The sequence below is a fragment of the Bos grunniens genome, chromosome 11 (assembly GCF_055505025.1).
Source record: "Bos grunniens cultivar Pamir isolate PY7600 chromosome 11, Bosgru_T2T1.0, whole genome shotgun sequence".
NCBI lineage: Eukaryota > Metazoa > Chordata > Mammalia > Artiodactyla > Bovidae > Bos > Bos grunniens.
Genome location: NC_141175.1, coordinates 96,459,709 through 96,476,976, shown reverse-complemented (window position 1 = coordinate 96,476,976; position 17,268 = coordinate 96,459,709). Strand labels below are relative to the sequence as shown.

Genomic DNA, 17,268 nt, shown 5'->3' with positions numbered 1-17,268 from the left:
CCCACCCTTCAGGGTCCCCCTCTATCCTCCAGTTCCCTCTCCCCTCCAAGGTCCCTGTCCTCTGTGGGCCCTCATCCCCCAACCAGGGGCTCTGTCTGCCCTCTGGACTGGGCCTCCACCATCTGGGACCCCTTTCTCTACCCTCTGGCTCCCTCCTCCTTCCAGGGGCACCCTCTATTCTTCAGGACCCCTCTCCCTCCAGGGTCACCTCCAAGGGCACCCACTGCCCACACAGGTCCTGCGACTGCAGAAGGGAAGGAAGACAAAGCAGAGCCAGCAGGGAAGGGTCCCTCTGGATGGGGAGGAGAGGGGAATCCATCTGGTGTTCCCCTACCCACTCGGCCCCAGGGAGCCTCCTGGAGACCCAGGTTTATCCTCCCCACCCTGAAGCCAGAAGCACTGCAGAAACTTGGGTGGAGTCCAGGCCACCTGCCACGCCCTACAGAGAGGCACTGCAGAGGCTTTCTCAGTTTGGGTAGAGCCCCCTCTCTAGGGTCTTCTCTGGAGGCTTAGGTCCTGAATCAGGACCCCATCCCCCCAATAAATCCCATCTCCACCCAAACAACACCACATAAGTCATCCCCCACCTAAGCAGCCCTTCACATTCAAGGTTTGTTTCTGTTTTTGAGGTTGTTTTTTTTTTTCCAATACTTTTTTTACTGTTTACCAGCAGAGTTCGGTTTTACCCTGCAGTGGTTGTTTCACACATATTCTTATTTTTTCTATTATTTGTTAGTTTTCTAAATTTATTTTATTATTTTTTAATCTTCATTATTTTTCTGCTCCCTCTTGATTTTTCTTATTTTTTATTTTTATAGATATAATTTTTTTTCTTCTCTCACTTTGCTACTGGAGTCCAGTTTCACCCTTCTGAGGTTATTTTCTATTCTTTGTTATTGTTCTGCCCTTTTTTTTTTCCTTTTCTTCCTTTTCTATATTTTTCTTTTCCACAACCATGGCTTGTGGAATCCCAGTTCAGGACTGAGCCCCAGGAGGCAGGAGTGCCGAGTCCGAAGGGCTAGAGTAACAGAGAAAACTTCAGGTGCCAGGGAATATTAATTAGAGTGAGGTTTCCCAAAGGTCCACATCTCAAAACAAAGACCCAGCTCTACCCAACTACCTGAAAACTCCACTGCTGGAAACTAAGACTAAACAACTTGTGAGACAGGAACGTAGTCCCAACTATCAAAAAAAAAAAAAAAGAAATGACAAAAAAAATATGTTACGGATGAAGGAGCAAGTTAAAAACTACAAGACCAAATAAATGAAGAGGAAACAGGCAACCTATGTGAAAAAGAATTTCAAGTATTGACAGTAAAGAAGTTTCAAAATATCAAAAATAGAAAAAATAGAAGAATTATTTAACACATTTACTAAAGACCTAGAAAAAATAAAAATAAACAGAGATGAACAACACAATCACTGAAATTAAAAATAATCTAAAAGGAATCAATAGTAGAATAACTGAGGCAGAAGAATGAATAAGTGAGCTGGAAGACAGAATAACAGAAATAACTGCTGAGGAGCAGAAAAAGAAATATAAGAGTAGAGGACAGTCTCAGAGACCTCTGGGACAATAATAAATGCACCAAAATTCAAATTATTAGCATTCCAGAAGAAGAGAAACAAAGGGTATGAGAAAATATGTGAGGAGATTATAGCGGAAAACTCCCCTACTATAGGAAAGGAAATAGCACCCAAGTCCAGGAAGCCCAGACAGTCCCATACAGGATAAACCCAAAGAGAAATACAACAACACACATATTACTCACACTAAAAAAAATTAAACACAAAGAAAAAATACTAAAAGCAGCAAGGGAAAAGCAAAAAATAACATACGAAGCAATCCCCATAAGGTTAACAGCTGATTTTTCAGCAGAAACTCTGCAGGCCAGAGAGAGTGGAAGGATATATTTAAAGTGATGAAGGATAAAAACTTACAACCAAGAGTACCAGCAAGGATCTCATTGAAGAAGAAATCAAAAGCTTTACAGACAAGCAAAAGTTCAGTGAATTCAGCACCACCAAACCAGCTTTCGGAGAAGGCAATGGCACCCCACTCCAGTACTCTTGCCTGGAAAATACCATGGACGGAGGAGCCTGGTAGGCTGCAGTCCATGGGGTCGCTAAGAGTCGGACACGACTGAGCGACTTCACTTTCTCTTTTCATTCATGCATTGGAGAAGGAAATGGCAACCCACTCCACTGTTCTTGCCTGGAGAATCCCAGGGACAGGGGAGCCTGGTGGGCTGCCGTCTCTGGAGTCGCACAGAGTTGGACACGACTGAAGCAACTTAGTAGTAGTAGTAGTAGTAGTAGTAGTAGTATGGGCACCTTATCTTTGACAAAGAAGGCAAGAATATACAATGGAGAAAAGACAGCCTCTTTAGCAAGTAGTTCTGAGAAAACTGGACAGCTACATGCTAAAGAATGACACTAGAAGACTTCCTAACATCATACTCAAAAATAAATTCAAACTGGATTGACTTAAATGTAAGGTCAGAAAGTATAAAGCTCTTAGGGGAAAACATAGGCAGAATATTCCTTGACATAAACCACAATAAGATCCTCTATGACCCACCTCCTAGAGTAATGGAAAAAAAAAAAAAAACAAATGAGACCTAATTATACTTAAAAGCTTTTGCACCGCAAAGGAAACAATAAAAAAGATTAAAAGACAACTCTCAAAATAGGAGAAAATTGCAAATGAAACAACTGACAAAGGATTAATCTAGAATATATAAGCAGCTCATACAGCTCAATATTAGGAAAACAAACAGCCCAATCAAAAAATGGGTCAGATCAGATCAGATCAGTTGCTCAGTTGTGTCCAACTCTTTGCGACCCCATGAATCGCAGCACGCCAGGCCTCCCTGTCCATCACCAACTCCTGGAGTTCACTCAGACTCACGTCCATAGAGTCAGTGATGCCATCCAGCCATCTCATCCTCTGTCGTCCCCTTCTCCTCCTGCCTCCAATCCCTCCCAGCATCAGAGTCTTTTCCAATGAATCAACTCTTCGTATGAGGTGGCCAAAGTACTGGAGTTTCAGCTTTAGCATCATTCCCTCCAAAGAAATCCCAGGGCTGATCTCCTTCAGAATGGACTTGTTGGATCTCCTTGCAGTCCAAGGGACTCTCAAGAGTCTTCTCCAACACCACACTTCAAAAGCATCAATTCTTCAGCATTCAGCCTTCTTCACAGTCCAACTCTCACATCCATACATGACCACAGGAAAAATCATAGCCTTGACTAGACAAACCTCTGTTGGCAAAGTAATGTCTCTGCTTTTGAATATGCTATGTAGGTTGGTCATAACTTTCCTTCCAAGGAGTAAGCGTCTTTTAATTTCATGGCTGCAGTCACCATCTGCGGTGATTTTGGAGCCCAGAAAAATAAAGTCTGACACTGTTTCCACTGTTTCCCCATCTATTTCCCATGAAGTGATGGGACCGGATGCCATGATCTTTGTTTTCTGAAGACATATAGATGGCCAATAAACAGATGAAAAGATGCTTAACGTCACTAATTATTAGAGAAATGCAAATCAAAACTTCAATGAGGTATCACCTCACACCAGTCAGAATGGCCATCATCAAAAAATGTACAAACAATAAATGTTGGAGAGGATGTAGAGAAAAGGGAACTCTACACTGTTGGTGGGAATACAAACTGATGCAGACTTTATGGAGAACAGGATAAAGATTACTTCAAATACTAGGAATAAATCATCGTATGACCCAGCAATTCCACTACTGGGCCATAATCAATATGAGAAAACCATAATCAAAACTCAAGACACATGTACCCCAACGTTCACTGCAGCACTGCTGACAACAGCCAGAACATGGAAGCAACCTGGATGTCCATCAGCAGAGGAATCAACAAAAAAGATGTGGTACATACATACTACTCAGTCATCAAGAAGAATGAATTTGAGTCAGTTCTCATGAGATGGATGAAGCTAGAGCCTGTTATACAAAGTGAAGTAAGTTAGAAAGACAAAAACAAATATAGTAATTAACGCATATATACAGAACCTAGAAAAATTATATTGATGAAGCTATCTGCAGGGAAGGAATGAAGACAAAGATGTAGAGAATGGACTTATGGACACTGTGGGGGAGGGAGAGAGTGGGACAAATGGAGAACGCAGCATCAATATACACACATTGTCCAGTGTAAGCTGGACAGGTGGGAGAAGCTGCTGTGCGGCACAGGGAGCCCATCTAGTGCTCTGTGATGACGTGGAGGGGGGATGATGGTGGGGAGAGACGCTAGGGAGGCAGGGGATGTACGTATAGTTATGGCTGATTGCACTGTTGTACAGCAGAAACCAACACACCAATGGGGAAAAAAAAAAAGTAATTTGAACTTAAAAAATAGAGTGTATAGGGGGAGTCAAAAGATCCAAGAAAGCCAAAAAAACAACAGACACTATCTGACTTAAAGACTTCCTGTAAAGCTACAGCAATCAAGACAATGTGGCACTGGTGAAAGACCAGCAAACAGATCGCTGTAACACAACAAAGTCCAGAAACAGACCGAGATAAAGACCGCTGATCCTTGACAAAGGAACAAGGCAACGTAATGGAGCCAAGACCGTCTTTTCGACAAACGACACCGGGATAACTGGACATGCACATGCAAAAAGCGAATTGGGACAGATCTTACAGCTCTCACAAAATTCAACTCAAAACAGGGAATATAAAACTGTAAAAACTGTAGAACACCTAGAAGATAATACAGGAGAAAACCTAGATGACCTGGGCTATGGTGATCACTTTTTAGGTACAACACCAAAGGCACAACCCTTGAAAGAAAGAATTGATAAGCTGGACTCATCAAAATTAAAAACTTTCGTTCCATGAAAGACAATGTCAAGAGAATGAGAAGACAAGCCACAGGCGAGGAGAAGATATTTCTAAAAGACATAACCTGATAAGGACTGTTAACCAACATACAGCACTGAGCACACATGCAGCGAGTCATCAGACTGCTTGGTACTGACCCAAATGGACTGAAAAGATGGTTAGTCTCTCAGTCGTGTCTGATTCTCTGCAGCCTCACACACTGCAGCCCACCACGCTGCTCTGTCATGGAATTTTCCAGGCAAGAATACTGCAGTGGGTAGCCATTCCCTTCTCCAGGGGGTCTTGCCGACCCAGGGATTGAACCCAGGTCTTCTGCATTGCAGGTACATTCGTTACAGTCTGACTCATCAGGGAAGTCCAACGAAAATATCCTTTAGTAGATGAATGGATAAAATAAACTGTGGCTCATTTAGACAATAATATTATCGAGAACTAAAAAGAAATGAGCCACTAAGTCATGAAAAGACATGGAGAAACTATATTGGTGGATACATGCCATTATACATTTGTCAAAAACCACAGAATGTACAATACCAAAAGTGAGCCCTAATATACACTCTGGCTTTGGATGTCAATGTAGGTTCATCATAACAAACGTATTACACTCTGACGTTGGAAATTGACAGTGGAGGACGCTGTGCATGTGTGGGAGCAGGAAGTAGATGGGAAATCTCAATTTTTTTTTGGAACCTACAATTGCTCTAAAAAATGATCTGTTGAGGAAATTCCCTGGTGGTCCAATGGTTAGGACGCCATGCTTTCACTGCCAAGGGCACAGGTTCAATCCCTTGTGGGGGAACTATGATCCCACAAGCTGTGAAAGTGAAAGTCACTTTGCGACCCCATGGACTATACAGTCCATGGACTTCTCCAGGCCAGAATACTGGAGTGAGTAGCTGCTCCCCTCTTCAGGGGATCTTCCCAACCCAGGCATCAAACCCAGGTCTCCAGCATTGCAGGCGGATTCTTTACCAGCTGAGCCACAAGGGAACCCCAAGAACACTGGAGTGGGTAGCCTATCCCTTCTCCAGAGGATCTTCCTGACTCAGGAATTGAACCAGGGTCTCCTGCATTGAAGGCGGATTCTTTACCAACTGAGCTACTAGGGAAGCCAAGCTATGGAGCATGGTGAAAACAAACAAACAAACAAAACCACAGTCTGCTGAAAAACAACTAAAACAAGGCTCCGGTCCAGCATGCAAGGAGTTAGGAAGTCATCACTCCCATCCCTACAAAAAGAAAACACCCTAACCAAATTGAAAATCAACAACTCTTCTTATATCCACCAGAGAACTGAAATTAAGGGCAAACTACAGTCCCAGACATCCTGGAATGGGAAGTCAAGTGGCCTTAGGAAGCATCACTACAAACAAAGCTAGTAGAGGTGATGGAATTCCAGTTGAGCTATTTCAAATCCTGAAAGATGATGCTGTGAAAATGCTGCCAGCAAATTTGGAAAACTCAGCAGTGGCCACAGGACTGGAAAAGGTCAGTTTTCATTCCAATCCCAAAGAAAGGCAATGCCAAAGAATGCTCAAACTACTGCACAATTGCACTCATCTCACACGCTAGTAAAGTAATGCTCAAAATTCTCCAAGCCAGGCTTCAGCAGTACATGAACCGTGAACTTCCAGATGTTCAAGCTCATTTTAGAAAATGCAGAGGAACCAGAGATCAAATTGCCAACATCCTCTGGATCATGGAAAAAGCAAGAGAGTTCCAGAAAAACATATATTTCTGCTTTATTGACTATGCCAAAGCCTTTGACTGTGTGGATCACAATAAACTGTGGAAAATTCTTCAAGAGATGGGAATACCAGACCACCTTATCTGCCTCCTGAGAAACCTATATGCAGGTCAGGAAGCAACAGTTAGAACTGGACATGGAACAACAGACTGGTTCCAAATAGGAAAAGGAATACGTCAAGGCTGTATATTGTCACCCTGCTTATTTAACTTATATGCAGAGTGCATCATGAAAAACGCTGGGCTGGAAGAAGCACAGCCGGAATCAAGATTGCCGGGAGAAATATCAATAACTTCAGATATGCAGATAACACCACCCTTACGGCAGAAAGTGAAGAGGAACTAAAAAGCCTCTTGATCAAAGTGAAAGAGGAGAGTGAAAAAGTTGGCTTAAAGCTCAACATTCAGAAAACAAAAGATCATGGCATCTGGTCCCATCACTTCATGGGAAATAGATGGGGAAACAGTGGAAACAGTGTCAGACTTTATTTTTGGGGGGCTCCAAAATCATGGCAGATGGCGACTGCAGCCATGAAATTAAAAAGACGCTTACTGCTTGGAAGGAAAGTTATGACCAACCTAGATAGCATATTGAAAAGCAGAGACATTCTTTGCCAACAAAGGTCCGTCTAGTCAAGTGGTCATGTATGGATGTGAGAGTTGGACTGTGAAGAAAGCTAAGCACCTAAGAATTGATGCTTCTGAACTGTGGTGTAGGAGAAGACTCTTGAGAGTCCCTTGGACTGCAAGGAGACCCAACCAGTCCATTCTGAAGGAGATCAGCCCTGGGTGTTCTTTGGAAGGACTAATGCTAAAGCTGAAACTCCAGTACTTTGGCCACCTCATGCAAAGAGTTGACTCACTGGAAAAGACTCTGATGCTGGGAGGGATTGGGGGCAGGAGGAGAAGGAGACGACAGAGGATGGCATGGCTGGATGGCATCACCGACTGGATGGACGTGAGTTTGAGTGAACTCCAGGAGTTGGTGATGGACAGGGAGGCCTGGCGTGCTGCAATTCACGGGGTCACAAAGAGTCGGACACGACTGAGCAACTGAACTGAACTGAACAGTCCAGCAAATCTGGGACAGACAAACAGATACAGACAATCACAACTAACGGGACAGAGTTCCAGAGCAGACACCACGAAGGACAGGGAAGGAAAGCCTAAATTGTAACTGACAAATTATTAGAGGCTCAGGATAGAGAACTGTGAGATTTAAAAAGTCCAGGGAAAGTCTTAGAGGGGCTCCCACACTTTTGTAGTTTTACTTCCAGGAACTGCACCAGGTTTCACAGTTAAGATTAGAGAAAAATCTCTTGCTGTGGCAGGAGAAGAGGGAAAAGTAGTCGTTTTGAAATAAGTCTAGAAGCATTTTGTCCTTAAGACCTGCCTGCAAAAGAAACTATTTTACCAGAGACTGGGGTTTTACCAGAGACTAAGTGATGTCGGGGAAGGGAAATATTCAACTCCAAGCCCCCTCCTAGCTTTCTTATTTTATTTAAGGAGAAACCAATGAGAAACCCTAGTGAAGCTCACAGCCTAGAGAAAGACTGAGACCTCACAATATGACTACAGAACACCTCCCCTCCGCCCATACCTCACCACTACATCAACGGGGCTCCTGATGAGAATGGTAGACGAATGCAAGAACAGCACATCCAGATCTTATTTAGGAGGTCCTTAGAGAAATCCAAAGAAAACGGGCGGAACACAAGCAAGGCCATCAGAGGAAATTTTAGCCTCTGACACCTACTGCTATAGCAAACAAACACAAAATCACCTCTAACCAGATAAACTTATGAAACCTCACACTAAAAGGCTATTTACTTCAGTTCCTAGCATATCATATTCATTCGGTACACGCCTGGTTTTCCACACACACACACACAAATTACAAAACATAAACGACAAAAACAACTTTTTTGTTTTACAAAAAACAAAAGCAGGTTAAAGAGACAGCAAGGATCAGAATCAGACTCAGATAAGGCAGAAATGTTGGAGGTTCAGTTTGTAAAGATGCAAAAGTTCTGGAGATAGATGGTGGTAAAGATTATAAAACAATGTGAATGTACTTAATGTCACTTAAACCTGGTTAAAATGGGGAAATTCCCTGGTAGCCCACTGTTTAGGACTCGGTGCTTTAACTGCCAGGGCCCGAAGTTCAATCCCTGGTTGTGGAACTAAGATCCTGCAAGCTGCGAGGCTCAGCCAAAATAAATATATTTTATTTATAGCTTAAACCAGTAAATTTTATGGTATACATATTTTACCACAATTTTTAAGAAAAGAAAAAGAAATCAAGGTAGAAAAAAAGAAACAAGCCACCAGACCATGAAAAGACATGGAAGAACCTTAAAAGCATATTCCTAAGTGAAAGAAGCCATCCTAAAAGGCTACATACTGTATGACTCTAAGCACATGACTTTCTGGAAAATGCTAAACTACAAAGACAATAAAAACAGCAGCAGCTGCCAGGGTTTCAGAGGAAGGAGGGAAGGGACAAATAAGCAGAACACGGGGATTTTTTTTTAGGCAGTGAAACTATTCTGTGTGATACTGTAAAATAGTGGATATATGTCATTATACATTTGTCAAAATCCAAAGAATGTACAAAAAAGTGGACTCTAATAAAAACATACACTTATAATTAATAGCAATGTATCAATATTGGCTTACCAACTGTAACAAATATGCCAGCCTAATACAAGATGCTAATAACAGAGAAAACAGGGGAGGGAAAAGAGGTACATGGGAATTCTGAGCTTTTTGCTAAACATAAAACGGCTCCCAATAAAGTCTACTGGGACTTCCCTGGTGGTCCAATGGTTAAGAATCCATCTGCCAAAGCAGGGGACACAGGTTCCATCCTTGGTCTGGGAAAATACCACAAGCCAGGAGGCCACTAAGCCCAGGCACCACAACTTCTGAAGCCCACACACCTAGAGCCCACGCTCTGCAACAGAAGCCACCGCAGTGAGAGGCCTGAGCAGCGCAACTAGAGTAGTCCCTACTCACCACAGCTGGAGAAAGCCTACGGGCTGCCACAAAGATCCAGGGCAGCCAAAAAATAATACTAATAATTTAAAAAAAAAAAAAAAAGGACAGCCACCTGTGAGAAGATCCACAAGGAAATATAAGATGTGAACACACTATAAGCAAACTACATTATAGAATATTCCATCCTAGAGCAGCAGAATATACATTCTTCTCAGCATACATGGAACATCTCCAGGACAGACAACGTGTTAGGTTACAAAGCAAGCCTCAATGTTTTAAAATTTTATTTTATTAATGAATAGGTGATTTACAATGTTGTGTTAACTTCTGCTGTACAGCACAGTGATTCAGTTATAAACACAAGCCTCACATTTTTTAAAAAATTTAAATCATGGAAAGTATATTCTCCAGCCAAAATGGAATGAAATTAGAAATCTATAACAGAAGGAAGTTAAGGACATTCACAAACATGTAGAAATTAAGCAACAGACTTCTAAACAACCAATGAAAAAAAATCACAAAGAGAATTTTCAAATATTTTGAGATAGACAACAGGCAGAAAACAACTCAAATGTCCATCAACTGATAACGGATAAACAAATATAGTATATCCATACAATGGAATACTATTAAGTCATAAAAAGGAACGAAAAATTGATGTTATATTCATGGATTCCTAAAAACATTATGCTAAGTGAAAGAAGCCAGTCATAAAAGACCACACATTGGAATTGGTGGTGCAGTGGCTAGGACTCAATGCTCTCACTGCCAGGGTTCAAACCCTGGTGGGGGAACTAAGATCCAGAATCCGTGTGACATGTACCATATATTATATGATTCCATTTATATTAAATGACCAGAACAGGCAACTCTACAGAGAGGGAAAGTAGATTAATAGTTGCCTTGAGGAATGGAAGCAAGAGGGGCGATAGCGAAAGTGTATAGGGTTTCTTTTTGAGGTCGTGAAAAAATTGTTCTAAAATTGTGGTGATGGCTACACATATCCATTAATATACTGAAAACCACTGAGCTGTGCAGTAAAATACAGGGTAAATTGCACGGTTTTTAAATTATATCACAACAAAACTGTTTAGAATGTTTTTAAATAAGCCGGTTGAACATTCAGCACATTAAGTAAAATTAAATAAATCAAATAAACCTAGGGAAATAGTAAAAGATGAGAGCTGAAATTAACGAACCAAATGGTGAAAAAGTCAATAGAATTAAACTTAAATATAAGAGTGGTTTCCTTGGATGAAAAAAATTAACAAAATATATCCATAGTTATTCAGATCAAGAGGAAAATAAAATATATAACATTAGGAATGAGAAGTGGAAATAATCACAAATGCAATGGAAAAAATAAAGAATACTATGTAACACTTCATTATAATTAACTAAAAATCCTTATTGAAATGATTTTCCAGAAAAATCATAAATTATCAAAATTAACTCCCCCCCCCAAAAAAAGGGGCTTACCCGGTGGGTAAGATGTTAATGAATCTGCCTGCAATGCCAGAGACCCAGGTTCGATCCCTAGGTCAGGAAGATCCCCTGGAGAAGGGAATAGCAATCCCATGGACAGAGGAGCCTGGAGCTGCAAAGAGCCAGACACAACTGAGCAACTAAGAGTTTCAACTCAAAAAAAGTGAGACAGTATATACAAATTATAACCCTGAAAGGAATCCATAGGCACAGTAGCTTCACAAGTTATTATTTTTCCAACATGCAAGAAAGTCTTATATTATTTAAACTGTTCCAAGACATTAAAAAATCTTCCCAGTACCTCACATAAAAACATCATAATTCTGACTTCAAATTTGACCAAAAAAGTCAAGAAAACAATTTAACTTAAAACTATTATCATTTATCAAATATCTAAAGATAAAATTCAGCACTTCCTTAAGAGAGAAACACATTCTAACTGACAGCTTTCATCCCCAAGCTCAAAAAAGTTTTAATACTAAGAAAAAAATCTGTACTAATAGGCAAAAAAGAAAAGATTAAGAGTTGTACAGTGTAGATAAATTTGGAGATGGGGGCTAGGAAGGTGAAGGAGTTCAGGCCTAAGCGTCTCTCCTAAGAAATGATAACCTGCTGACAGGAGAATGCTGAACACTAGATGAAGGCCAGAGGATAAGGGTGATAATGCAGAAGAATCTGAAGAAGGAAACATAAAAATATTTCCAAGAACTCTTGATGATCCAGTTAAAAGTTGGAGACCAAGTGGTCAAAAGGCACAAACTTCCAATAATAAGATAAATAAGAACTAAGTATATAATGCACAACATGACAAATAAATTAACGCTGCTGTATGCTATATATGAACACTGCTAACAGTAAACGCTGAGTTCTCATCACCAGGAAAAAATTATTTTCTATTCATGTTTCTAAGCCACATGAGATGACGACTTGTGATAATTACTTTATGATGTATGTAAGTCAAACCATGCTATATACCTTAAACTTATAAGTGCTTCATGTCAATTATATCTCAATATAGTTGGAAGAAAAGACTATTGTAAATAAATAATAACACTAAAAACAAAAAAAGTTGAAGACCAAGAACTTCTATGATACCGATTCACAGAACTGAATTATTTTCCCTAGCACAGTTCAGAAATTTAGGTTTAGGAATTACAAAGCAGAGATGTCTGAAACGGTTCTTGTTGAATGGTCTGTAGGACTGGCCTGGCATAAGACCAACAAAGTAAAGGCTCTGAATCACTCACTTCCCTGAACTCTTAAAAAGACTTGGTTGTGGGACTTCCCTGGTGGTCCAGTGGTTAAGAATCGGCTTGCCAATGCCGGGTACATGGGTTCAGTTCCTGGTCCCGGAAGAGCCCATAGGCCGAGAGGCAACTAAGCCAGTGCTCACAACTACTGAAGCCCCCCAACTCTGAGCCTGTGCTCCACAGTAAGAAAAGCCGCTGCCGTGAGAAGACGGCACACTGCCATGAGAAGCTGGCGTACCGCAATGAAGATTAGCCCTCACTCACCACAGCTAGAGAAAGCCCTCCCACAGCAACAAAGACCCAGCTCAGCTAAAAATAAATCTTTTTTTTTTTTTTTTTAAGACTTGGTTGTAAGGCAGGTCACATTTTGTACTGAACTTAAAACAGTTCCATACCTTAGCTCGGTGTCATTACTTGGAGTTGCAAACTTAATCAGTACCTTGCAAATTAGCACTAGAACATCCTTATTGTCAGAGACATGAGAGTGAGTCAAATATTACAATTTTGTTATTTAACTTGAGGCTATCCTGAATGAAATTAATGTCTCCCATCATTTGGTCTCTTCCTTTGAATGCTGCTGCTGTTCAGTCACTATATCATGTCTGATTCTTTGCAACCCCATGGACTGTAGCCTACCGGGCTCCTCTGTCCATGGAATTTCCCAGGCAAGAATACTGGAGTGGGTTGCCATTTCCTTCTTCACAGGATCGTCCCAATCCAAGGACGGAACCCACATCTCCTGCTTGGCGGGTGGATTCTTTACTACTGAGTCACCTGGGAAGCCCCATCCTTTGAAGACACTGAATTAAATACTACACAACAAACTCATTTTCAAAAACTTATAGTTCATAAATTTCTAGCAAGAAATATAGAAGTCTCTCCTTTAAACATTTTTCCAATTTATGCCAGTAAATCTTAATATATTAGTAAATAAATCTTAACATATTAGTGAGCAAAAAAATTATCTTAATACATTTTATATCATTTTAAAACTACTTTTAATACAGCACATCACCCACACCTTCATAAACCCACCAAGGTAAACAAGAGAATATCTTTCTCTCAAAAAAAAAAAAAAAAACCCTCTACGGAAAAAATACTCAGGCTCTAAAAAGCAGTATCTTCTATTACACAGATAGATCACTGCTAAACAAAAGAATAATCTCGTCACATTGGCTGTAAAGAAGTAAAAGGGCTTAATTAAAATCTTCAAGAAATATTAAAATTAAATATTAACAGTTATTCAAACAAGAAGTCATAGAACAAAATTAAAGTTACGAGACCTTATCCACAAGTGTGGCTTTAGTTTTGGTCCATATGTATATAGATAACTTACAATTTGAAATGTCTAGCCCAGATCCCTCCCCTGATCTCCAAAGCCAAACCCATAGTCTTAACACCCATCCCAGCCATCTCATCACCCTACCCCATGGCCACCACTTCTACCATAAACCTGGCCATTTTTCAATATTTGGCACAACCATTTATCCAATAACCTGACACCTCCTTGCCATCGTGTTCCACATCTAATCCATTATTGGTGTAATAATAATGTAAAATTAGTGTACCACTGTGATTATTTTACTTCTTAAATTCCTCTTGAATCAGTCTACTTTTCTACATCCACCAACAGGTGCCTATTCCAAAATATCATCAGTTCCCGGCAATACTGCAATGTCCTAATTAATTAGCATCCTTGACATTATTGCTGCTCCCCACCCAGCCCAGGCATCAAAGCTGTTCTCTGCTCTGCTACAAAGTGATCTTCCTGAAACACAAATCTTATTCTGTATTTCTTTGTTTAAAAACATTTCAATGACTTCCACGGATAAAGCTTCCAAATCCTTGACATAGAACAGAAAGCCTTGAAATCTGTAATCAACCCTTATTGGCTCCTGGTTCCTTGAAAACGCCATTCTCTCTTACCTACAGTACCTTTCCATGTGGCTTTCCCTCAGCTGGAAAGCTTCTTTTCCCTTTAATTGTGATCTGTCTTCAGACCTCAGCTTGTCATAACTTCCTCAGAGAAGCTTGCCCCAACTTCACTGACACAACAGATTCCCTTACTAAATGTTTTCAAAGCATGTTAGGACATACGATTTTTACTTTTCTTTCTTCGACCAACTGAATTTTGTCTGCCTCCCTCTTTAAAGTGCATACGCTAGGAAAAAAGAAAAAACAAATATTTCCGTTCATCAAAATTCCACAGCATAAAGCATAATGTGTGGCCCATGATGAATGCTCAATACATGCTCAACGAATTGAGTACCGACAGGAATATTTACCAAGCAAAACAACTATTATTCTTTAATTATCAACAGCCTACAGCAATAATGTCCAGTAGAACTTTCTGTAATGATGAAATTATTCTACATCTGCACCGTCCAATTACACAGCCTCTAATCAAGCGTGGCTACCGAGCACTTGAAAAGTGGTTGGTACAACAGAGGCACTGAATTTTTAATTTCACTTGATTTTAACAAATTAAGATGTAAAGAGTCAGACATTGCTATGACTACTGTATTGAACAGCACAGGTCTATATAGTCTTTTCTCTGTCTTTTCAATCGTTGCATCTTGTTTCACTCTACCCAGCTGACACCTTATCTAAGGAGCAGTCTTGAACAATAAACCCTAGACTTCTTTTTGTCCCCACAATGTTCCTCTCACAGAATAGAAACTTAATGTCTGATGACTAGATATCCGAATTGTATATCTTTCCTTTCTCCCTGAAAAATAATCAATTAAATGCAGTTATTTTCAAAATGACCTTCAGAAGCCAGCCAAAAAATCAGCTCTTTCTAATTTTCCAGACTGGTGGGAGCTGCAGCATAATAAACCTCCTGTATTTCGAAGCCCCTCCTACCTGCTAGGGACCCCTTTAGGGCTACAAAGAAGCTGAAGAAGCACAATTGGCCAGAAACCACTAGAGATTACTATTCAGGTAGCTTACTGAATGGGGAAACAATGAAAACTTGGGTTTCAAAATCACTGCAGATGATGATTGCAGCCATGAAATTAAAAGACGCTTGCTCCTTGGAAGAAAAGCTATGACCAACCTAGACAGCACAGTAAAAGGCAGAGACATCACTTTGACGAAAAAAGGTCCGTCTAGTCAAAGCTATGGTTTTTTCAGTAGTCATGTACAGATGTGAGAGTTGGGCTATAAAGAAAGCTGAGCGCCAAAGGATTGATGCTTTTGAACTGTGGTGTTGAAGAAGACTCTTGAGAGTCCCTTGGACTGCAAGGAGATCCAACCAGTCAATCCTAAAGGAAATCAGTCCTAAATATTCATTGGAAGGACTGATGCTGAAGCTCCAATACTTGGGCCACCTGATGCGAAGTACTGACTCCTTAGAAAAGACCCTGATGCTGGGAAAGACTGAACGCAGGAGAAAGGGACGACAGAGGATGAGATGGTTGGATGGCATCAGCGACTCAATGGACATGAATTTGAGCAAGCTCCGGGAGTTGGTGATGGACAGGGAAGCGTGCAGCAGTCCATGGGGTCGCAAAGAGTCGGACACGACTGAGCGATTGAACTAACTGTCGTACAGAATCCACACTGCTCTCTCAAGCGGAGTTCCGCCCTTCAGGCAGATAATTTTCTGTCTCCAAAACAACAGAGTCCCTGGACAACCATTCTCTCCTTTCCTACACCGCTCTTTTCCTCTCCCTCAGGGGACAAGCCCCACCTCCTCCCAACAGCGTTTCTGAAACCACAGTACTGACTCCTCTGAACCCCTGGTGTAATTCAAAAAGCCCGGGGCCTGGGGCGGGGGAACAAGAGAGATCTTTGCCTGAAAGGACGGGAGACTTGGAGTACTCGGCAAGAGTCGGGGCCCAGGAAGCGACAAGGCCCCTACAAGCCTTTAAAAGCACACGTACTACTGTCAGGCATCGTGACGGGCGGCGAGCAGGAGGCAGACGGCAGGGAACATGCAAAGCGCTCAGGGACCACCTGCCCGACGGCGGCCCATACCTCTCCCCGGCCAGCTCACCTTCCCGGGGCTGGTCAGCTCGCTCTCCGAATAGCGGTGCCTTGGGAGAGACGCCTGAGGCAAAGTGGCGCCGGGGTGCGCTTGCAGCCAGGCTTTGGCCTCCTCGTCGTCCTCCTCGTCCGTACTCTCTCGACGCTGGCTCTCATAGTTAAAATCCGCCTCCGGCTCCCGTCTCTCCTCTTCCTCCATCTCCTCCACCATCACCACCTCGTCCTCGTCCAAGTTCTCCGCCCCCTCCTCCTCCTCCTCCTCGAGCTCGCCGGGCCATGGTAGGTCCTCAGGCTCCATATTGGCGTCTCGCTCTAGGAGATGGAGGAGGAGGAGGAGAGGGGAGGGGAGAGGGAAGGGAGGGGAAAATAAACGACTGGCGGTTTTGGCTGCGCGCAGGCGCAAAGACCGCCGACGCCTTGCGCGGGGCTGGGTGTTGGGAGGACAGGGCGGGGCAGGGAGTGAGCGCCCGTTGCTAAGGACGCCCCGAAGGGGCCGGCGGGAAGGCCCGCGGCGCTGAGCGGCGGGCTGGCTAAGCCGACGCCTAGTCCCCGTCACCGGCTGGGGTCTCGCTCACAGTACTGTAAGCTCACAATAAACCCAGACAGGGCTCCTGTCGGAATGGGGAAGAATCTAGTCCTCGACTGGGCCGAGCCAAAACTGAATTTTCCCCTGCCCCGAGGGGCAATCAGACTCTGGGACAAACCCAAAATAATCAAACCTGCAAACTATAAATTTTTCAAAGTTTTCAATGTATTATGGGCACTTGAACCCAACAGCGGAAAAGCGTCAGAGGCAGTAGAGGGGTTAAGTAAGAACTGGACTTTGGTATCAAAAAGATGGGAGCTTGAATCCTAACATGGCCTCTAACAGCACTGAGACTAACCCTCTTTGAAATGAGGGTAATAGGCCCTTGTATAGGATG

The 17,268-nt window shown here is 42.1% G+C and overlaps 1 protein-coding gene across 18 annotated transcripts in view; it reads right to left on the bottom strand.

Moving 5' to 3' along the window:
• The window catches only part of ALMS1 (ALMS1 centrosome and basal body associated protein), a 186,938-nt gene extending 170,062 nt beyond the window's left edge, over positions 1-16,876 (bottom strand). For all 18 annotated transcript variants that reach the window (XR_015137289.1, XR_015137290.1, XR_015137291.1 and 15 more), the window contains exon 1: positions 16,356-16,876. Coding sequence is in view for 11 of the 18 variants with exons in the window: in XM_086327622.1 (XP_086183748.1) it covers positions 16,356-16,643 (288 nt within the window). In the remaining 7 variants the exon portion in view is untranslated. The remainder of the gene's footprint in view (positions 1-16,355) is intronic.
• Between the last annotated feature and the right edge of the window lie 392 nt (positions 16,877-17,268).